The 24,068-nt window shown below is 39.0% G+C and overlaps 1 protein-coding gene across 2 annotated transcripts in view; it reads left to right on the forward strand.

Annotated features, from left to right (window-relative positions):
• TNPO3 (transportin 3) overlaps window positions 1-24,068 on the forward strand; it is a 223,501-nt gene that overhangs the window by 131,817 nt on the left and 67,616 nt on the right. For both annotated transcript variants that reach the window (XM_033959585.1, XM_033959586.1), the window contains exons 14-15: window positions 7,775-7,851; window positions 10,881-10,941. In XM_033959585.1, the coding sequence (XP_033815476.1) occupies window positions 7,775-7,851; window positions 10,881-10,941 (138 nt within the window). The remainder of the gene's footprint in view (window positions 1-7,774; window positions 7,852-10,880; window positions 10,942-24,068) is intronic.

Below are 24,068 nucleotides of genomic sequence, written 5' to 3' on the forward strand. Positions count from 1 at the left end.
GCGGTCCCCCCAGGCCGAGAAGGCCGAACCCTAGACAAGTTCGGCAGGAGACTATATCAAAATGCGATGATGGCCTCTAGGGTGCAAAGCTACACTTTCACCTTCACATCCTACCTCAAACACCTCATTGGACTACTGAGAGCCTTTGAGACTGACTTATCGGCCTCCCGCCAAGGAGCGTTTAGCCTGCTTTCGGAGTCCCTCTCCAACTTACGCCTCCATCTATTCCACGCGGCCTACGATGGCTTCGGACTCTCCTCCAGAGAGGCAGCCTTTGCTATCGCCATGCACCGACTAGCTTGGCTGCGCCTGGTCGACATGGACCCCAACTTACAGGACCGGTTAGCTAACCTCCCCTGCGTGGGTAAAGAACTGTTTGATGACACTATCGAGGCGGCTACAAAACGCCTCTCCGAACACGAACGCTCGTTTGCCTCCCTCGTGCGGCAAAAGCCTAAACCGCCCGCGTCCAGGCCGTTCAGGGCCCCTCCGCGCCGCTACCCACAAAAATCCACTCCTGCCTTCTCGCGGCCTCCGCCCAGGCGTCCGCAAGCCCACCATCGGGCTCTGCCCAAGTCCCAACCGCCTGCGACTACCAAACCATCCCCGTCCTTTTGACAGGATACGCGGAAGGGGGCGGGCCCCCTCCGCCATAGTCCCAGGCCTCCTTCCCATCGGGGGTCGCCTCAAAGTCTTTTACCCTCGCTGGGAACAAGTCACGTCGGACGCTTGGGTCCTTGGCGTGATCTCATCAGGATATTCTCTCAACTTTCGGGCCATTCCTCCGGACAACCCCCCAAGGAATTGCCCTCCCAACCGGACGCAGCTACCCCTATTCCTCTCCGAAGCTCGAGATCTGCTTCACCTGAGAGCAGTGGAGGAGGTTCCCCCCGGCCAACGGGGGAAGGGCTTCTACTCCCGTTACTTCCTGTTACCGAAAAAAACAGGAGACCTTCGCCCAATACTAGACTTGAGACACCTCAACAAATTTCTGGTACGGGAAAAATTTTGGATGCTTTCCCTACCGACCCTCTACCCCCTGATCGACGAGGGCGACTGGCTCTGCTCCCTCGATCTGAAGGAGGCGTACACACATGTTCCAGTGCACCCCGCTCACCGCAAGTTCTTGCGTTTTCAGGTGGGAGACCTGCACCTGCAATACCGAGTCCTCCCCTTCGGCCTAGCATCGTCACCTCGGGTCTTCACCAAGTGCCTTGTGGTGGTCGCAGCTACCTTACGCTCCCAAGGTCTTCAGGTATTCCACTACCTGGATGACTGGCTGATCAAAGCCCCGTCCAGGGAAGGGGTTATCTCAGCGACCCAACAGACTATTATCTACCTACAGAGTCTGGGGTTCGAGATAAACTTCCCAAAATCCCAACTACACCCCTCGCAGTCCCTACAATTCATCGGGGCCACGCTGGACACGGTTCGCCTCCGTTCCTTCCTCCCCCCTCCGCATCTAGAGGCATTAGTAAGTCTGAGCCGAAGGATCTCACTGCTGACCTCGGTATCAGCTCGACAGATGATGACTCTCCTGGGCCACATGGCCTCCACCGTCCATGTCACACCCTTCGCCCGTCTCCATCTGAGAATCCCTCAATGGACCCTGGCCTCTCAATGGCGTCAAGACCGGGACCCGATCGATCGTCCTGTGACAGTGACTCCTTCCTTGCAACGATCGCTCCGCTGGTGGGCTGACTCTTCAAATCTTTCCAAAGGTTTGCTCTTCCTCGCCCCTTCTCACAGCAAGGTACTCACCACGGACTCGTCGGAGTACGCTTGGGGAGCCCACCTGGACGGCCTCCGCACTCAGGGGATGTGGTCAGCAGAAGACTGCCGCTGTCACATCAACGTGCTAGAGCTCCGGGCCATCTATCTCGCAGCTGTAGCTTTTCAACATCTGCTTCACGACCGGGTGGTCCTCATCCGAACCGACAACCAGGTAGCAATGTACTACGTAAACAAACAAGGGGGGACAGGGTCTTGGTCCCTCTGTCGGGAAGCCATGCGCCTCTGGAAATGGGCAATCTCCAACAACACCTTCCTTCGAGTGGTGTACATATAAGGAGAACAAAACTGTCTGGCGGACAGACTCAGCCGCCTCCTCCAGCCACACGAGTGGTCACTGCACTCTCAGACCCTACGACAGGTGTTCGAAAAGTGGGGGACGCCTCAAATAGATCTGTTTGCATCCCCCCACAATCACAAACTGCCCCTCTTCTGCTCCCGGATACACTCCCCGGACCGACTCGAGGCCGACGCCTTCCTCCTCGACTGGGAGGGAAGGTTTCTGTACACGTTTCCGCCGTTTCCTCTGATCCTGCGGACGCTGGTCCACCTGAAAACGGTGAAAGCCACCCTGATCCTGATTGCTCCTCGCTGGCCACGCCAGCCTTGGTTTTCCCTTCTACTTCAAATTAGTGTCAGAGATCCACTGCCTCTGCCTCGGTTTCCCTCTCTACTATCACAGAGTCAGGGTTCGCTGTTACATCCCAATCTTCAATCTCTTCATCTGAATGCTTGGTTTCTTTCCCCCTGACTTCTCTCCCCGTGTCTCAATCAGTCAAGGAGATATTGGAGGCCTCTAGAAAGACCTCGACGAGAACCTGCTATTCCCAAAAGTGGACCAGATTCTCAGCCTGATGCTCCTCTCACAGCCAGGACCCGGTGTCGGTCCCCCGTCCCTCTGGTCCTTGACTATTTACTTCAATTATCTCACTCCGGCCTAAAGACCAACTCCATTCGAGTACATCTCAGTGCGATTGCGGCCTTTCATCAGCCCCTGGAAGGAAAAGCTCTCTCGCTCCACCCCTTAGTCTCTCGCTTCATGAAGGGTCTTCTGAATGTCCACCCTCCTCTCAAACCCCCTCCGGAGGTTTGGGACCTTAACGTGGTTCTGGCTCAACTAATGAAACCTCCATTTGAGCCCCTAGACAAATGCCATCCTAAATTCCTCACTTGGAAGGTGATTTTCCTGCTTGCACTCACTTCCGCTCGGCGAGTTAGTGAACTACAGGCTCTGGTAGCGGACCCACCCTTCACTGTATTCCACCATGACAAGGTGGTACTCCGCACACATCCAAAGTTCTTGCCTAAAGTAGTGTCTGATTTTCACCTCAATCAGTCCATCGTCTTGCCCGTGTTTTTTCCCAAGCCCCACTCTCACCCCGGAGAGGTGGCGCTTCACACTCTTGACTGTAAGAGAGCGTTGGCCTTTTACCTCCAACGCACTCAACCACACCGGAAAGTCCCACAATTGTTTTTGTCCTTCGACCCAAACCGGTTAGGCCACCCAGTTTCCAAGCGCACCTTGTCCAACTGGTTGGCCGATTGCATCACCTTTTGCTACGCTCAGGCTGGTCTCGCGCTGCATGGTCGAGTAACGGGACACAAGGTCCGAGCGATGGCAGCCTCCGTAGCGTTCCTCAGGTCCATACCTATTGAGGAAATCTGCAAGGCTGCCACGTGGTCTTCGGTTCATACTTTCACCTCCCACTACTGTCTGGACTCACTGTCCAGAAGCGATGGCCGGTTCGGCCAATCGGTATTGCGAAATCTATTTGCTTAAATTGCCAACTTCCTCCATCCCTTTTCAGTTAGCTTGGAGGTCACCCACATGTGAGAATATCATGCCTGCTTGTCCTGGGATAAAGCACAGTTACTTACCGTAACAGGTGTTATCCAGGGACAGCAGGCATATATTCTCACAACCCACCCACCTCCCCGAGGTTGGCTTCTTTGCTAGTTAAGTGAACTGGAGACCACGAGGGGATGCGCCCCCTAGTGGAGCAGGAAGGCACGCATGCGTGGAGCAGCAGAGCAAACTTAAATCTTCAATCAAGTTTGCTTGAAAATGCTTCCGCATCGGGGCTCCGTAGATGACGTCACCCACATGTGAGAATATATGCCTGCTGTCCCTAGATAACACCTGTTACAGTAAGTAACTGTGCTTTACCAGTAATTGGAAAAATTACAGCAGACTTAACTATACCTTCTGGTGGAATTCGTTGTGCCACATTTACAAAATGGAAAGAACAATTGCCATACAAAGAGGGAATTATAACAATTTTAAAAAGATATGGGGGCCATTGACAAATTATTGCAATGATTAGACACCATTATCCACTGAAAGTACTCTTATATTAAAGTTATATTAAAGTTATATTAAAGGTATGATCAAGAATTAAGAATACAATATTTATATGATATTTTTGAATAAAATATTTGTGGGGAGAGTATAAATTTATGTTTTTAAGATGATGATAGAAGAAATACAAGTGATGTTTATAAGGTTTAAATGATGTAATATTGTGTTCTTGATATAAGATGGAAAAATGAATAAAGAATTTGGGAAAAAAAAAGAAGAGAAATGGTAAAGAAATAAATTCTTGCCTGGCTGACATCATTGCGACTTTGTTTTGAAAATATGTCTTCCTGAGATTGTGTGCCACTTCCTTGTGACAGTCTAACAGTTTCAGCATTCATGCTCCCAGTTTTCTAGTTTACAGTATTAGTCTAGCACAGATATGGGCAAATTATGACCTGTGAGCCACATCCGACCCGTTTAGTTTTTTTAATCCAGCCAGCCAAATTTGGTGGCCAGGTTTAAGATCTCGATGGAGCCGTCCTGGCCAGCCACGGCCAAGCGCTCCAAGCTGCCGCAGTAATACAGACAACGGACCCCTGAGGGCACAAAGCGGAAGAAGTGCACCTGGAACGCCCTCATGACCGGCTGCCTCTGTGCGAGGTGTGCACACTTGTCTGGCCGCCAGCCGGAAGTGGAAGTGACGCCTATGAAGCGGAAGTGGCTTTTGGTCTGGCCCCTCTGTCAAATTTAAGAACCCATTGTGGCCCACAAGTCAAAAAGTTTGCCCACCCCTGGTCTAGCACTATAAAGTAAGCTCTTTGTTAGGCATGTAATTCCCCCATAACATTATTGGAGATCCAAACTGAGTAACCGAGAACCCCAGCAAAGCAGCAAAATTCAAGGCAGGACTGACCCAGCGCTAGGAGAGAAAGCATAGCAGAGTCCAAGAGTGATTGTACAACTAGATCCCCTCAGATGCTAAAATGAAACTCTGAAAGCCAACATTCATCGCCTGCCTCTGCTTCAAAACCCTATCTGGCTCAGCCCCGATATACCTGTCACACCACTTCATCTTCCCAGGCTCTAACCGAACACGCAATGTCCACCTGTTTGCCTATCCCTCCCCAAAAGGATGCATCTACAAAAGATTCTTGGACAAAACCCTCTCTTTCCAAGCTGGCAAATGGAATGACTGCTTGACCACCCTCATCTCTCTTGCCCCAACCTACCTATCTTTTAGGAAATCTCTCAAATCATACCTCTTTGATAAATTCCTCTAACTCCCGCCCTCCCAACCAAACTACTAATCTCAACTTCGCCTCCCTCCCTACCCCTTCCCCCCCTCTTCCACGGTTATTGTTCGCACCCCCCGTGCAACAGTTATCGGATCATTTTGTAATGGCCACTGGTTTATACCATACACGATAACTAATTCTCTGTACCTTCATTGCATAATTACAGCTCTTATCTCCTGTAAACTACTCTGAACTGTTTTTCTGATACTCTGTAACTTCGCTGTATATGTATAGTCTCTTCTCCTGTAAACCGCTCTGAACTGTTTTGTGATATTGCGGTATACAAAAATAAAGTTATTATTATTATTATTATTATCTATGCTTAGTGTATATGGGGTCTTCAGTGGTACCACTTGATACATCATTTTTAAATTAGACGGTAGCTAATTGTTTTGTTTTTTTTATTTTTATTTATTAATTTTTCATTCTTACAGTAATTGAATCACATATAATATAATTGATTATTACATGACATTTGTAGTTACATTCAATATATCATATCATAAATAATAAATCCCTCCCCTTTTTTTCAATTCTTATGTCCAAAAATTATACATATCCCACCCTAGCCCTATATAACTACTGCCAATGTGCTAAGAAATCTGATCATTAGAATATTTAGTCAATGGTTCCCAAATTTTCTTTTTTTTTTTTTTTTTAATTTCTTTATTCATTTTTTTTCATATTACAACAAGTGTATCAGAAAAATACATATAATCTTATAAATACACACTTGATTTTCTTTCATGAATATTTTAAGTATAATATATCATATTTATATTCATATTTTTATAATGTTTTAGATAATATATAAATCATTTAATATGTATGACAAATATAAATAAAATAACCCTCCCCAAGCCCTCCCTTCGTATTTCAGAAACTCTAACATAATACTTGAAAATACATTAATTAATTCATACATATTGTAAGATAAATGAAATAGTACCCACCCATATCCCCACTTACCAAATCTCTTATTATGGGAAAATGTTATTAATCATTACAAAAATCTGCTAATGGTCTCCAAATCTTCAGAAATTTACTAAAATATCCTTTCTGTGTTGCTATTGTGCGCTCCATTTTATATATACGGCATACCGAATTCCACCAGAAGTTATAACTTAGTCTGTCATAATTTTTCCAGTTACATGTTATTTGTTGAATTGCTACTCCAGTTAATATGAATAAAAGTTTATTATTATGTGCTCTCATTGTTGTACCAAATAGAATAGTATCATAAGTCAAGGCTACTGGATTGTCCATCATCCTATTTATTTGAGGCCAAATTGATTTCCAAAATAGTAATATATATGGACAATAGAATAAAAGATGGTCTAATGTCCCCGCCTCAAGATGACAGTGCCAACATTTATTAGACTTAGAGCTATCTAATTTTTGTAAACGAACAGGGGTCCAAAAAGCTCTATGCAAAAGAAAAAAACCATGTATCAGTAGGTATAAAGATAACACATCTGATGGGTGAGTGTCTTCTTTTCTCTATTTGCATACTCGTACATCAAGTTACGCAGGCTGCCATAGATCCAATTATTTTATCAGATCATGGTGGAGTATGGATTGAACTTAAAGGCGTTGAACAAGATATAAATAGACCTGTGTGGAGATTTGATAATACTTTGCTTGCTGAACCAAATTTTTATGAAATTATGTTAGAAAAAATAAAGGATTACTTTCAACTTAATGAAACAGATGAGATCCCCAAATTTTCTTAAAATTGTGAAGATTCCCTTGTTGTAACGCTAATACTTTTTCCATTTTGTATATATGACAGAGTTCCACCAGAATGTATAATTAAATTACTCAAAATTGGAAGGACGGTAGCTAATTGAAAATTGAGGAATTACCTCAAATTCATCGCCCACTTTATTCTCCATTCAAAGCCACCAAAGTTCCCAGCTCAGTTATTAGCAACTGCTACTTTCATTCAGCTGGCAGGACCTGGACTCCCCACCAGTCTTTCCACTACAGTTCCCAGCATACTCTTGGAGACACTTGGCTTCTCTGTCTGTGTGCTGCACAGGTCTCTTAGTGTCATCACCTGATTCTGCTGGTGGTGCCTGGTCTCCATAGCAGCTGCTTAGTTCAGTGCCCAAGATGCTGGTGTAGACCAGGGGTGAAACCTAAAAACTGTATTGTAATGTTAGACAAAAGGAATTTGAGGAAGCACATTTTGTTTAAAGATCAGAAATCATTGTGTGTGACATATATGCAATAATAGAGGAAATCAAAAGCGGAGGACTGTTTCACACCATTGTATATGGGAATTAGTGTAAGTGCACATGTATTTTCAGAATTTATGTAACCTATATATCTTTACAAGTATTTATATTGATGAAATGTTAACCTGTCCAATGTTCTGATTCCCCAGCTTCTGACTCAGGAACCCAGTAATGGCATCTCCTCAGACCCCACTCTATTTTTGGATCGATTAGCAGTTATATTCAGGTAAGAAAGAGGAGCAACAAGGGAGCAAATAAACCCTCTACAGCAGGGATGTCAAACTGCAGCTCTTTGTCAATACTCTCTAGACCGGTACAGCTTCACTGATGGGTAATAGCTCATCATGACCTGCAGGTGGAGACTGAGACCAAACTTTTGGTTGTAGTACTTAATAGCGATCCCTCCTTATATCTGACAGTCTTCTCTGTCTCCAAGCAGGTGGTTTCAGTGAGCTGTACCCATTTCCCCTTGTTAGGGCTGTTGGAATTTGTTTAGGGCTCCTGGTCCCTGCTCTGGTGCCAGACTGAGCTTGGAAGAGCCCTGTTTTGGGGTCCGTCTGACCTTGGGGGTGTCACACCCAGTGGGTCTCATGCTGGGTCCCTCCCCCCGCTTCCTCCACCTTCCTGAAATTTTGTAGAGGTGCCTCAGCTGTAAGCCTTGCCATCAATACAGGCAAGACCCCTGGAGAGCATTCTGAGCTAAGTGAAGACTTTTTTTGATTTGTGACTGCTATCTGAACTTTGCAATCAGTTGTTAAGTGAGAGAAAAGAAAAAAGTAACAAAAGTTGTTATTATGCCTCAGAGATTGATTGTATGATCAAAACACGATGACCGGATAGCGAACTCCGTAAGGGGGGGGGGTTACCACTTCCCATTAGAGTTTCATTTCTCTGAGTGTACAAAAGAGTATGGGATCAATCCACTGAGGCATATAATTTTTTTGAACATAATGGAGCAAGATTTACTTTTCCTATCTCCTTACTTAAGCCAGAGCACCCTGTCTACTACAGTTGATTAGACCAATACAGGCAAGGCATACAGCTTTGAGAACCAATAGAGTTTGTTCTGTGAAAAAAACAAGAAAAAAACCAATTCTGAGACAGTGCAGGTCTGAAGAGTCTCTTCAGTGCTAAGTAATTGTATTTTTTGTTAACCAGCACTTTTATTTTACAGGCATATTGCACAATGAGCACTTTCACCGGGAGAAAGTGCTCACTGTGCTCCAGACGCAAAGCAATAGCGGCTGACCTGTGTAAGCGCTGTGCAGGCCACCACGAAGGAGAAACCTTGTCAGCATTGGGTGCCGGCGTCCAGGCTTCCTCTTTGCGAGTGATTTGCGAACCGGCAACTGACAGCGGGGAAGCCCAGGCTTCCCTCGCCACCCATGGAGGGATTTCCCCAGCCACCGGCGGTCAGGGTAAAAAGGATTTCCTTACCACTGAAGCTGCTGGGGATTCCTTTTTTGCTGTTGCTGGCTTGCCTGCTTTAGCGGCTGGGACAGTTCAGGCTTCCTAGCCGCTACAGACCTTGGAGGGGTTATTTTCGGCGGGAAGCACCTCCATTTTGTCTGCAGCCTCAGGTGGCCTTCCCCCTGTGTTGGAAAGACAGGGGCAGGTTTCTAGTAGGTCTTCTGCTTTGGCAGTGAGTCCCCTTGGGCCGCCAGGGGTTTTTCCCCCCCTGATTTTATATTTGCCTTATGTTACTGTTTATAGTTAGTTTTTCTTAGTTCTGCTTGGCTTTTCAGCAGACTGTTAGCTAGAGGGAGGGACAGCTATTAAGTACTATAACCAAAAGTTTGGTCTTGGTCTCCACCTGCTAGTCATTGAGCAATTACTCATCAGTGAAGCTGTATCGGTCTAGAGAAAATTAGCAGGTAAGTACCTAATTTCTCCTTCTGTAGGACTGCAAACAATCAGATTTTCAGGACATTCCTAATTAATGAGCTCTTCCCCCTTTCACTAGCCAAATTGTGTAGTGTCTTTTCTAAAAAGACTTCTCCCCTTTACCATGAGAACAGCAGAGATCAAGGCATTTCTGAGTAAGTTCATGGTGGTCCTAGAGTGGTCATCATGCATCCAGTCCATAGAAAAGTGTGTAAAAATGATGAGGCTTCTGGACGTCTGTACAATTAAAAGAGGAGGGAACATCATATTATAATAATAATAATAATAATAATTTTATTTTTTATATACCGCTGTACCGTGAGGTTCTAAGCGGTTTACAGTAGAAACAGAAGAAATGCAATAAGTAAGATTAATTAAGATGAAGAGAAAGTACTTAGAGTTCCCTGACTGTCCCAAAGGCTCACATTCTTGCTAAAGTACTTGAGAAAAATAAATTAGTTAGGTTATAAACATAGAGTAGAAGAAGGTAGGAAAACAGTTCATAGGAAAATTAATTTCAAATACATTATACATTATATATTGTTCAAGGCGGAATACAAATTATAGGAATTACCAAAAGAATTGCGTAATAAAGATTATCTAGATAAATTACATAACAGTGATTCGTTTCCATTAAATGGTGTGGTAGAGGATTCAATTTTGAGAATTACATATCAAGGGAATCAATATTATTAGGGGTCAGATGGTCAGCAAGGAACTCATGAGCTGAAACAGAAGCAAACAAGATTTGGCTCCTTTGCTGGATTGTGTTAAATAATATTAAATTCACTATAAATATGATATTTTAAAGACAATTGTGTGGCTACAGACGTAGTTCAAACTATTTGTACATTCCAATAAGACTAACTTTAAGCAGTTTCTGAAGATAGCTTTAGATTCAGCACATAAAACTGCATAGTACGGTCATTAATAAAGTTTGAAAAATAAAAATCTCCCTCTAAAATTGGCACGCCCTACTCCAGAAGGAAACTCTCTTTGGTGTAAGGCAAGTATTGTGGTAAATGTTCTCAGCAATTTTGACAGACTGAGATCATACTCCAGATTCCCTGGCTTAACAGTGAGATTCATTGCTGTCATTAAATATGCAAAACTAACCCATTTGGAGTCATCACCTCTGTGAAAAGCAATGCTGTTGGAAAAGTTAAAAGGATGGAATTCATTAGATCTTTTCAGTTGACCTCTTCTGACAGACTTTGGCTCAGCCTGTTGCTTCTGTAAAGGCCTCTGTAACGATTGATTATAAGATAATGTTTAGTTAGTAAAATATATTTCATTATAATCTTGGCTTGGTCTCCTGTTGTTATACAAAGATGTGAGGTTTAATATTAATGTACTTCTTTCTTTATGTAGGCATACCAACCCTATAGTTGAAAATGGGCAAACACATCCATGCCAAAAAGTCATACAGGAGGTAAGAAGCAACAGAAATCGCAAGGTAATAAGGTATGAAAATGGTGAGGGTGGGATATGGTGAGGGAAGGAGAGAAATGCTCCTGTCTCACATGAAACATATTTGTGTCAAAGGGTAAGTTCTAGTGCGAAAAGACATATGAGTCTTGAACCAGTGGTTATTCATCTCTAATCGCAAGTTGTGTAGAAGGCATCTACATTTTCAGCTCTGTCTCCTGCATCACTGGGCTGTGCTGTGCTGTAGCTCCTCAGTTTCTCCTTCTATACACAAGTTGGAAGGTATCTTTCTGATCTGCTCTGCTTCTGGTTTATTATTTTCAGGGTTTTTTTTTCTGGCTTTTGAAGCTTTTCAGTGCTTCAGAGGTCCCAATGTTACTGACGCAGCTCTGGCTGGAAGAAGACACAGACTCTGGGGTCAGAAGTCTGTAGCTGGGAGGGGCAACCCTTTTACAGGGCACCTGATCTGGCCAGCACTTTTGGTGGCTCGGGGATCGTTCCCCCTAGTAGTGAGGCTCACTCCCAGGGCTGTGGAGTCGGTAGATAAATGTTCCGACTCCGACTCCTCAGTTTTTTGTACTTCAGACTCCGACTCCAGGTACCTGAAATTTCCTCCGACTCCGACTCCACAGCACTGGTTAATTTTCAGATCGTTAAAATGGAATGTCAAGTTGAGAGAAATGAGCATTTTCGACACCACCTTCTTTTTGCTTTTAATCAAGGTTCTAAGGCCGCAGAAGCTGCTCGCAACATTTGTGCTGTGTATATAGTGAGTGCTATAGCTGAAAGAATCGCTCGTGATTGGTATGCCAAGTTCAAAAATGGAGTCGGTAGATAAATGTTCCGACTCCAACTCCTCAGTTTATTGTACTTCTGACTCCGACTCCAGGTACCCGAAATTTCCTCCGACTCCGACTCCACAGCCCTGCTCACTCCTGATCATTTACACAACCACATATCTTAGACAACAGATGCACTGTTTGAAAACTGTGTAATGCAGTTGCCAGAGTGTTAGCATAATATACTGCCTTGATTGAATGTTTTTCTTTTTTGGAGAAAAGCTGGGATTTCTTCCTAGGTGTTTACAAATTGCATTGCTGTCATGTTTGGTAGGCAGCTGTCTTTTTTTTTTCCTCTAGAGTTTTTCTTTTCATTCTTTCATACCTAGATTAATTCTGAGTTAAATTTTGCTCTCAAAGCTTTAGCAAAATCTTTCCTTCATTAACTCAGGAGTGTGTCTGCTTGCAGACAGTGTGGTACCTTGCACAGAGGTTCATAATATGCCTGACCTCTAAATCTCACATTTAGATGAATACTGCAGTTCTTTAGCGTCCCTCCAGACCGGCACAGAACGGATGGGTTTACACTCCTCTGCCACAGGTGAAGACTGAGACAATGACTTTTGAATGTAGTATAAGTGGGCTGTAAATCAGTCTGTTCTGTATCACTTGGTAGACTGGTATAGTCCTTATGAATGGGTAATATACCTCACTGCTACCAGCAGGTGGAGACTGAGATCAAACTTGTATATCAGTATAGCATGCGCCTCTTGCTTCTCCAGTTTTCCTCAGTCTCTGGTGGCAGGTGGTAAGGATTTTCAGTTCCCCTCTTAGCACTGTTGGAACTTTGTTTGTGGACTCCTGGTTCCCCTTTTTTGTGCCGGATAGAGCTTGGACGGGTTCTGTTTGGGGATCTGTCTGACCTCGGGGGTGTTAAACCCGGCGGTGCTGGGTCCTTCCCCCCACCTTCCTCCACCTCCCCATATTTTTGTAGTGGGCCTCAGCAGGCAGCCTGGCCCCCTGGTTGGTCAGCCATCCAGCTTTGAGAGCCGTGGAGTCTGTTCTGGCTAAGTAAAAAGAAATAACAAAAAAAATCCTGAGGTGTGCCAGTCTAAAGGGCTCATTTCCCTTTCTAACTGCCTTTTTTTCTGGGTTTTTTTCTCAACTAACCGGCACTTTCTTTACAGTTAGGGCAGTTTTCAGCACAATGACTCCTTGCTGGCGCCCGTCTTGGTTCCGGTGGATGCCCAGTTGAGAGACTTTTATCCACAGTGGGCACGTCCGAGCAGTGGGTTCTGGAAGTGATTCGGGACGGCTATGCTCAGGAGTTTGCCCGGAACTTGCCAGATTGTTTTCTTGCTTCTTACTCGCAGATAGCGTGGAAGCAGCAGGCCTTTTGCCAGACCCTTTAAAGATTGTTGGATCTTCACGTGGTGGTTTCAGTTCCCCCGGTGTAGTGGGACACAGGTTGGTACTCGATTTACTTTGTGCTGCCAAAGAAAGAAGGGACCTTTCGACCCATCCTGGATTTGAAAGGGGTCAACAGGGCTCTTCACGTGCCTTCCTTCAGCATGGAAACTCTGCGGTCTGTGATTCTGGCGGTTCAGCCGGGGGAATTTCTGTCCTCTCTCAATCTGACCATGGCCTACTTACACATTCCTATTCAGGCCTCCCATCATCGCTTCCTGCGCTTTGCGATCTTGGGGCAACACTATCAATTCTGTGCATTTCCCTTTGTTTGGCCACGGCTCTGCGGACGTTCACCAAGGTGATGGTGGTTGTTGCAGCGGCATTGCGCAAAGAGGGCATTCTTGTTCATCCTTATCTGGACGACTGACTGATTCGAGCCAAGTCGTTCCAGCAGAGCATTCGGGTCACGGCTAGAGTGATGGAGTTTCTGCAGTCGCTGGGATGGGTAGTCAACCTTGTAAAGAGCCGGTTGTCTCCATCTCAGCACCTGGAATATCTTGGGGGTCCTGTTTGACCCCTCCTTGAGGAAGGTCTTCCTTCTGGAGGCCCGGGTGAGCAAATTGCGATCTGAAATTTTTTCTTTTCTTTTTTTCCCAAAGTCTTTATTAATTTTCCATCTTACATCAAGTACACAAATTTTTTGCCTGCTTATGGCATCCCGGTGTCCTCGAGCGCAGGATTTCCTCCAGTCTTGGGGTTGATGGCGGCCTCCCTCAATGTAGTGAGGTGGTCGTGGGCCCACATGCATCCTCTTCGGTATGCTCTTCTTCAGAGGTGGTCGCCTCAGAGGCACAGTCTGGATCACCCTGTTCTGCTTCTGTGATTAGCTCGGAGCAGTCTTCGCTGGTGGCTTCAGACCTCCCATCTTGTACAAGGGGCGAGTCTGGATCAGCCGCAGTGGACAGTGCTGCTCACGGGTGCCAGTCTTCTCGGTTGGGGGGCTCAGTGTCTAGGTCATTCAGCTCAGGGCACCTGGTCTACAGAGGAGGCTTCTTGGTCTATAGGGGGAGCACAGATACGAGGTATCCCGTATCTTTGTACATCATTGGACTTGGTAGATCCTTGGCACTTATTACATACAACAGAACGGGACTATACACATAGTTCGCGTGCACATGGTACTCTGTCTAGAATAGATTACATTCTAACTACAAGTCGGGCCTTTCTAAATGTAGATTCAGCGATCATTGGCCCCGCAATAATATCGGATCACGCGTTGATTTGGGTTGACGTAAATGTAGGCTTGGGTTTGCGAGGACCGGCACGCTGGCGCTTCCCTAGCTACTTGTATTCGGATGATCACTTCAAAACCTACTTAACAACTAAATGGGAAGAATTTTTATTTTTTTTTTTTTTTCCATTATATTTTTATTTTCAAATTTCATAAAAAGTGTACAGAATAATAGAATACATTTGATATATATATAGTATCACTTTTATATCTAACACAATGTATGTCTGAATTTGATTTTCCCCTTCACCCTCCCCCCACCCCTTCATCACTTTAATATACTATTTTCAAATTTTATAATAGTATATAACATAATAGAATACAATTAATAATTATTCAATAACATATTTATATCTAAAACAACATATTCTAGATAAATTTTATTCATTTTCCCTCCCCCCACCCTTCTATTATTCCTTAATCATTTGTTACATTTTGTATCATATATTATACTATATTATATATAAATTGTTTTCCTTACCCCCCCTATATGTGTGTCATAAGAAAATCTCTAAAAGAAGAAAAGAAGAAAAAGTACTCTATTATTTAATCATTACAGAATTTTGTCAATGGCCCCCATATTTTTATAAATTTATTGTATGTTCCCTTTTGTATTGATATTGATCTTTCCATTTTAAAAACATGGCATATTGTGTTCCACCAAAAAGTGTAGTTTAGGTTGTTGTAATTTTTCCAATTGTTAGTTATATGTTGAATGGCAACCCCTGTCATAATTAATAAAAGTTTATTATTTTCTGGTGAAATTTGACTTTTTTTTCTCATCATTGTTCCAAATAAAATTGTATCATATGATATTGCAATATGATTTTCCATTAATTTATTAATTTGTGGCCAAATTGAATTCCAAAATATTTTAATATAAGGACAGTAGTATAATAAATGATCTAATGTCCCTGGTTCTAGATTACAGTGCCAGCATCTATTAGACTTAGAACTGTCTAGTTTTTGTAAACGAGTAGGGGTCCAAAAAGCTCTATGTAATAAAAAGAACCATGTTTGTCTCATAGATGCTGACACTGTACATCCCATTCTCCAAGACCAAATCAGTGGCCATTGAGATGCATTAATTTGATGTCCAATCTCAATGCTCCAAATGTCTCTTAGACCATTTTTTGGTTTTTTATTCAAATATCCAGATATTAATTTATACCACAATGCGGCTTGATGTCCCAGGAAGTCTGCTTTAAAGCATAAGAATTTTAAACTATATTGATTGTTTAATGATTTCCATTCAGGGAACCCAACCTGAATGGCCTGCTTCAATTGCAACCATTTAAAACTTTGTGTTTTATTAAGACCAAATTTATGTTGCAATTGTGAAAAATCCAGCAGTTTACCTTCTGAAATAATATCATCTAGAGATCTAATTCCTGCAATAATCCAGTTCTTCCAAAGGATTTGGGCTCCGCCTATTTTGATCTTGGAGTTTATCCATATGGATTGATTAGTTGATTTATATATTGGGATGGGTGTTAATTTATCTATAAATCTCAATGTTTTCCAAGTATCCATTATTATTTTATTTTCTCTGTATATTTTAGGTATATTAATACTTGGTAAATGAACTAAATTTAGGGGAAACATAAGGCGCCATTCCAAATATAACCAATCTGGTGCATTCTCTATAAGTTCTGGGAGGATCCAATACATACCCTGACGTAGAATATAGGCTTGATGGTACCTATAGAAATTTGGAAAATTTACCCCTCCCTCCTTAATTGATTTTTGTAAGGTTACTAAAGCTATTCTAGGTGTTTTACCAAGCCAAAGAAATTTTGTTAAAATTCTATTAATATTCTTATAAAAGGACCCCTGAAAATAAATAGGTATCATACTCATTTGGTAGCAAACCACAGGCAAGATCATCATTTTAATAGTTTGAACTCTCCCCCACCAAGATATATGTAGTGGGTTCCATTGTTCACATAATTCCGTTACTTTTTTTAATACATATTTTTCATTTTCTTTTACAGTATCTTCAATTGTTTTTTTAACTTGAATGCCTAGGTATTTAAATCCTTCTTCTTTCCATATGAATGGAAAAGTATCAAATAATCCTTTTACACAGTGAACATTCAAGGGTATAATTTCAGATTTATTCCAATTAATTTTATAACCTGAAAATTTGCCAAACTTATCAATTAATTTCAATAAAGAAGATAAGGTAGATTCTGGATTTCTCAAATAAAGCAAAATATCGTCAGCATAAGCCGAAATTTTATATTCCATATCTGAATATGGAATTCCTTGTATCTCCCTCGTTTGTTGTATTGCTAACAATAAGGGTTCTAATACAATATCAAATAACAAAGGAGATAAAGGACAACCTTGTCTAACTCCCCTCTGCAATTGAAAACCATCAGATATCTTATTATTAATATTTAATCTTGCAATCGGGAAGCTATACAATGTTTTTACCATTTGTATAAATCCAGAACCTATACCAAACCATTCTAAAGCCTGATACATAAAATTCCATTCTACCCTATCAAATGCTTTCTCGGCATCTAATGAAACTGTAAATGCCGGTTCATCCATTTTTTTTGACAAGTTTAGCATGTGAAATATTAGTCTAGAGTTATTGGAGGAATGTCTTTTAGCAACGAAACCCGTTTGATGCATATCTATAATATGTGGGAGAGCTTTGGCCAATCTCAAAGCCAAAATTTTCGCCAAAAGTTTATTATCAACGTTTATCAAAGATATAGGCCTGTAGTTCGAAACCAAAGTAGGATCTTTATTTGGCTTAGGCAAAACAATTATTATTGATTCAGCCATAGTACCTTTTATATTACCTTTTATAAGTTGTGTCTGATATAGTTTTAATAAATGTGGGGAGAGGATATTTTGAAATGTTTTATAAAATTCTACTGTGTAACCATCACCACCTGGAGCGGATCCAACTCTAAGAGATCTCAATGCTGTTTCTAATTCTTTTAATGATATAGGCTCTTCTAAACTTCGTTTTATATGATCAGGAATCTTAGGTCCATTTATTAGATCTAAAAATTTTTTTCCATCTTTTTGTTTCTCCAAATAAGGTTCAGAAGAATATAGATCCTTATAAAAATTTAAAAATTGTTTTAATATTATATTTGTTTGATTTGTTATTATACCATTATCATCTTTAATTCCATTAATATTAGTTCTTCTTTTTTTTGCCTTAAGATAATTTGCTAATAATTTTCCCGCCTTATTAGAATTTCCATAATACACTGTTTGCTTGGAAAACAAATCTTTTCTTATCATTTTTGAAGTTAATTCGTTATATTTACCTTTTACTTTCAAAAGAGCTTGCAAAACTTCATATTCCCATTTGCTTATCAATTTAGCTTCTAATATTTTTATTTCTTTTTCTAATTCTATATGTTGTTTTTTAATTTGTTTCCTAATAAAAGCTGAATATGATATGATATTACCCCTCATAGTTGCTTTAAATGCATCCCATACATTTTCTATAGATGTATCTTCCACTAAATTTATTTGAAAGAATTCATTAATTTGTGTTTTAAGATTTTCCAAAAATTTGTCATCTACAAGCAATGCATTATCAAATCTCCAAAGAGGTCTATTATTTTCTAATTGATCTAATTGTAATTCTATCCATATTCCTGCATGATCCGAAATGATAATAGGATCAATGGAGGCTTTATTCACTTGTTGCACTTTATTTGTTGAAACGAAAATATAATCTATTCTTGAAAATGATTTATGAACCTGTGAACAAAATGAATACTCCTGATCATTAAAATGAAGAATACGCCATATATCTTTCAAATCACATGATCGAATTAAATTATCTAAACCTAAAGATTTAATATTTTTACCTGGTTTTTTATCCAATAATGGATCCATTACAGCATTAAAATCTCCAGCCACCACTAAATTAGAGGCAGCCAGTGGTAGTAACATATTTTGTAGTTTTTTGAAAAATTCTGATTGATTCGAATTAGGGGCATATATATTAAATAACGTCAGGGTATCATTTCCCATACTTATATCGATATGTATCCATCTTCCATGTGGATCTGAATTTTTTATCTTTATATTGGCCATACATTTTTTATTTATAAGGATTGCAACCCCTGCTTTTTTACCCACTGCTGGAGCAAAAAAACATTCTTTTATCCATCCACCTGATAATTTTTGTGATTCCTTCATATTAAGATGGGTCTCTTGCAGACAGTAAATATCTGCATTTTGTTTTTTTAAATATGTTAATATTTTTTCCCTTTTAATTACATGATTCAGGCCATTGACATTAATAGAATATATTTTAAAAGACATTATATATTTTAATATCTTTCATTATCTTATTCCTCCTCTCCTCTTTCATATTTAATATCCAAAAAATTTTCCTCATGACACACATATTAAACCCTAATGTATCTCCCTTAATTATTCTAATAAATATTCTTCTTATCCCTCCCTTTCCCACCCAATACATTGGCTGCTTAAGGATGCACATTGGAAATATAATCCTAACATTCTCCCCATTCCAGGCAATGAATATTCATTTGTTTAACAAATTTCCCTTCTATCTATCTATATTGATCTTTATATATTTATTTAATCATTTTCCATAACATTTTATTAATGTATCATTTTTTTTTTTTTTTTTTTTATAATTCTTTATTCATTTTTAAACTTTCAACAAGTGTACAATATAAGTAATACATAGATTTACTAACATCACTTGATAAATCTATCAAGATCATAACAAAGGTATATATATCTAAACCCTTCTTCCCCCCTCCCTTTCCGTACAATTATTTAATTGAATCAATCTTTGTCATATTTCTTTTTTTTTTTACATTTTTATTTATTTATTTTTTTTCATTTATATAAACCCTCCCCTTTCCCTTCCAATCATAAATAATGTTAATAAAATGGTGTTTATTCATTACAAAACAATGTCAATGGCCCCCATATTTCATTAAACCTTTTATAATTTCCATTTTGTATTGCTATTGAACGTTCCATTCTATATATGTGACATAGTGAATTCCACCAGAAATTAAAATTAAGTCTTGTGTGATCTTTCCAATTTGTAGTAATATGTTGCATGGCAACTCCTGTCATAATCAATAAAAGTTTGTTATTACTTGCCGATATCTGACTCTTTTTCCTCATAGATATGCCAAATATCACAGTATCATAAGTTAATGCTACAGGATTATCTAATAAAGAATTTATTTGATCCCAGATCGAATTCCAAAAGGCTAATATATAGGGACAGAAAAATAAAAGATGATCCAAAGTCCCTACTTCAAGCTTACAATGCCAGCATCTATTAGACATTGAACTATTTAATTTTTGTAATCTAACAGGGGTCCAAAATGCTCTATGCAAAAGAAAAAACCAAGTTTGTCTCATAGATGCTGACAGTGTACATCTTATTCTCCAAGACCAAATTTGTGGCCATTGAGATGCCAAAATTTGATGATTAATCTCAATGCTCCAAATATCCCTAAGACCATTTTTAGGTTTTTTATTAACCAATTCACTAATAACTTTATACCACTGTGCGGCCTGGTGACCCAGAAAATCTGCCTGGAAGCATAAAAATTCCATGCTGTATTGAAAATTTAAAGTTTTCCATTCAGGGAACCCTGCCTGAATGGCCTGCTTCAATTGCAACCATTTATAAAATTGTGATTTATTCAGTCCAAATTTATTTTGCAATTGTGTAAACTCAAGCATTTTTCCATTTGAAATAACATCATTTAAAGTTCGTATTCCTGCATTTAACCAATGCCTCCAGACAATCTTAGTTCCGCCAATCTGAATCTTGGAGTTTAGCCATATAGATTGATTTGTCGATTTACTAATAGGAATTTCAGTTAAATTACTTACATATCTTAGAGTTTTCCATGTATCTAATAAAAGTTTATTTTCTTTATACAATCTGGGCATCTTGATACTGAGAATGTGACAAAGATGTAAAGGAGACAGGAGTCGCCATTCCAAGTATAACCAATCTGGAGTGTATTCAATGAGATCTGGGAGGACCCAATACATACCTTGACGTAAAATATAGGCCTGATGATACCTATAGAAATTTGGGAAATTTACCCCACCCTCCTTAATTGATTTCTGTAAAGATACCAAAGCAATTCTAGGTGTTTTGCCAAGCCAAACAAACTTAATAATTATTGCATTCAATTTTTTATAAAAAGAGTTCTGAAAAAATACCGGAATCATACACATTTGATAGCAAACCACAGGCAATATCATCATTTTTATGGTTTGAACTCTTCCCCACCAAGATATATGTAATGGGTTCCATTGTTCACATAATTCCGAAACCTTTTTTAATAAAAGTTTTTCATTTTCTTTTACTGTATCTTCTATTGAATTTTTAATCCAAATTCCTAAATATTTTAATCCATCCTCTTTCCATACAAAAGGAAATGAATCAAACATAGATTTTATGCAATGCACATTAAGCGAAAGAATTTCAGATTTATTCCAATTGATTTTATATCCTGAAAACATTCCAAATCTTTCAATCAATTCTAACAAACATGGTATAGATGAACCTGGATTGCGCAAATATAATAAAATATCATCCGCATAAGCAGATAATTTGTATTCCCATTCTTTCAAGGGAATACCCTGTATCTCCCTTGTCTGATTAATAGCTATCAATAAGGGTTCTAAAACAATATCAAACAGCAAAGGAGATAATGGACATCCTTGTCTAACTCCTCTATGTAATTTAAAACTCTCAGATAAATTATTATTAATGTATAATCTTGCCATAGGGGAGCTATACAAAGTTTTAATCATTTGAACAAAACCAGGACCCACACCAAACCAATCCAAAGTCTGATACATGAATGACCATTCTACCCTATCAAAAGCTTTTTCTGCATCTAATGAAAGAGCAAAAGCTGGTTCATTCATCATTTTAGTTAAATTTAATGTATGAAATGTCAATCTTGTATTGTTAGAAGAATGTTTGTTAGCAATGAAACCTGTTTGATGTACATCAATTATGTAAGGAAGAGCCTTTGCCAATCTTAATGCCAGTGTTTTAGCCATTAATTTTCCATCAACATTAATTAATGATATTGGCCTGTAATTTGAAACCATAGTGGGATCTTTATTTGGCTTTGGCAAAACAATCACCATAGATTCTGCCATAGTACTTTTAATACAACCTTTATTAAGTTGAAACTGATATAAATTTAGTAAATAGGGTAATAAAGAATTTTGAAATGTTTTATAGAATTCCACAGTAAAACCATCCCCACCTGGAGCGGATCCAACTCTAAGAGACTTCAATGCTGTTTCTAATTCTTTTAATGATATAGGTTCTTCTAAACTTCTTTTTATATGATCAGGAAGCTTTGGACCCTCAAGAAGATTTAAAAATTCCATACCTTTTTGAACTTTATCAATAGAAGACTCGGAAGAATACAACTCTTTGTAAAAAGCCAAAAATTGATTTAAAATGTTATTAGTTTGATTATGCATATTTCCTTTCTCATCTTTTATTGCACTTATTTTTATTCTTCTCTTTTTTGCTTTAAGATAATTTGCAAGTAAACTTCCTGCCTTATTAGATTTTCCATAATACAAGGTTTGCAGAGAAAACAAATCTTTCCTTGCCATTTTTGAAGAAATTTCATTATATTTGCCTTTAGCCTTTAATAAAGTTTGCAAATTTTCGTGATTCCAATCATCTATTAATTTGGATTCCAGTAGTTTAATTTCTTTTTCCAAATCTGAAAATTGTTTAATAAGTTGTTTTTTAATATACGCAGAATAAGAAATAATATTACCTCTTATAGTAGCTTTAAATGCATCCCATAAGATTTCCGCATTAATATCTGCTGAGGTATTTATTTGGAAAAATTCCAAAATTTTTAACTTAATTTCTTCAAGAAAAGTTGAATCTGAAACCAATGTATTATCAAACCTCCATAATGATCTATTGTATTCATTATTATCTAGTGTAAGTGTAATCCACACTCCTCCATGATCAGACAAAATAATTGGATCAATGGAAGCTTGTGTCACTTGTTGCACTATGGAATTTGATACCAATATGTAATCAATTCTTGAAAAAGATTTATGAACTGGTGAGCAAAAAGAGAACTCCTGATCATTAAAATGAAGAATACGCCATATATCTTTCAAATTACAAGTATTCACCAAATTATCTAACCCTAATGATTTTATATTTTTGCTTGGTTTTTTATCCAAAAAAGGATCCATAACAGCATTAAAATCTCCAGCTACTATTAAATTAGAAGCAGCCAGTGGGAGTATTAATTTTTGTATATTAATAAAAAAATCATTTTGATTCGAGTTCGGGGCATAGATATTTAATAAAGTCAAAGTATTATTTCCCATTCTCATTTCCGCTCGTATCCATCTCCCTAAAGGATCAAAATCTATCATTTTAAATGAAGCTAAACATTTTGTGTTCACTAATATAGCCACTCCTGCCTTTTTCCCTATTGCGGGAGCGAAAAAACAGTGTTTCACCCAATTATCTTCTAGCTTTTTGGATTCAACCACTGATAAATGTGTCTCTTGAATATAATACACATCAGCCTGTTGCCTTTTTAAAAATGCTAACATTTTTTTTCTCTTTACTGGGTGATTAAGGCCATTAACATTGAGTGAAAAAATTTTAATCTCCATCAATCCAAATAATTTTTACAAAAGTTCTTCCAATTATTATATCTGAACAAAAAACTGAAATCATTTGAAATGAATAAACACCACCTTCATTGATATCTCCCAATCCAACATCTCTACCCCAATTATCAAATCCCTTTAACCCCCCTCCCATCCCTCCCTCTCCCACCCTTAATATTGGCTGATAAAACCTGGAACTGCACATACAAGACCAAGTAAAGCTAAACTAAAAGCTCTATACAGACTTCAATTATAAAACAATATTGTATGTAATAATCATATGTATTTTTATAAATAATTTATGTAATATTCTCAAAATATTAAAAAATCAAAATAAGAAACTAAATAAAGATCTTCCACTCACATTATAAATGATAAAAAAGAATGTAAAACTCTGTCTGCTAAAAGTATCAGACTTGTAAGAAACCTATAAATGAAAATTAAGCATTAATAATATATTTTCCTTTTTTTTTTAAATTATTGTTATTATTTATTTTTAAATACATATATTCCCCTTAAATATTCTCAAAGAAGCCTACTAAACCTTAAACTAGAGTCCCTTGAAAATCTTTGCTAACTGAAATCTTTTGTACTGAATTTTTATCAAAACCTCCATTAACTCATCATAACCTATGATCTAAATCTGCCACTATAAGCTCTGTATATTAATATCTTATCTTCATGAATATATTGCAATAACATATATCAGAGATTCTAATATCTTATTAAGATATGTAACAGCAAAGGAACAAATCATTTCAACTTTAAAAGTCATCCTTTGAGAAAGAGATATTAAAGGCTCACAGAGAAACAAACTGCCTTTTTCATCAACATTCCATTTCACAGTGTCCATTCAAAATAAACAGAGCCAAACTGTCAGTTAGCAGATTCTCAAATATATTAAAGATGAATAACAAATAAAATCAAATAAAAACCAAGAAGAATCAACTCCAACTCCAGGAAGTGAATAAGTCA

Source organism: Geotrypetes seraphini, chromosome 9 (genome assembly GCF_902459505.1).
Source record: "Geotrypetes seraphini chromosome 9, aGeoSer1.1, whole genome shotgun sequence".
In the NCBI taxonomy this organism is placed as follows: Eukaryota; Metazoa; Chordata; class Amphibia; order Gymnophiona; family Dermophiidae; genus Geotrypetes; species Geotrypetes seraphini.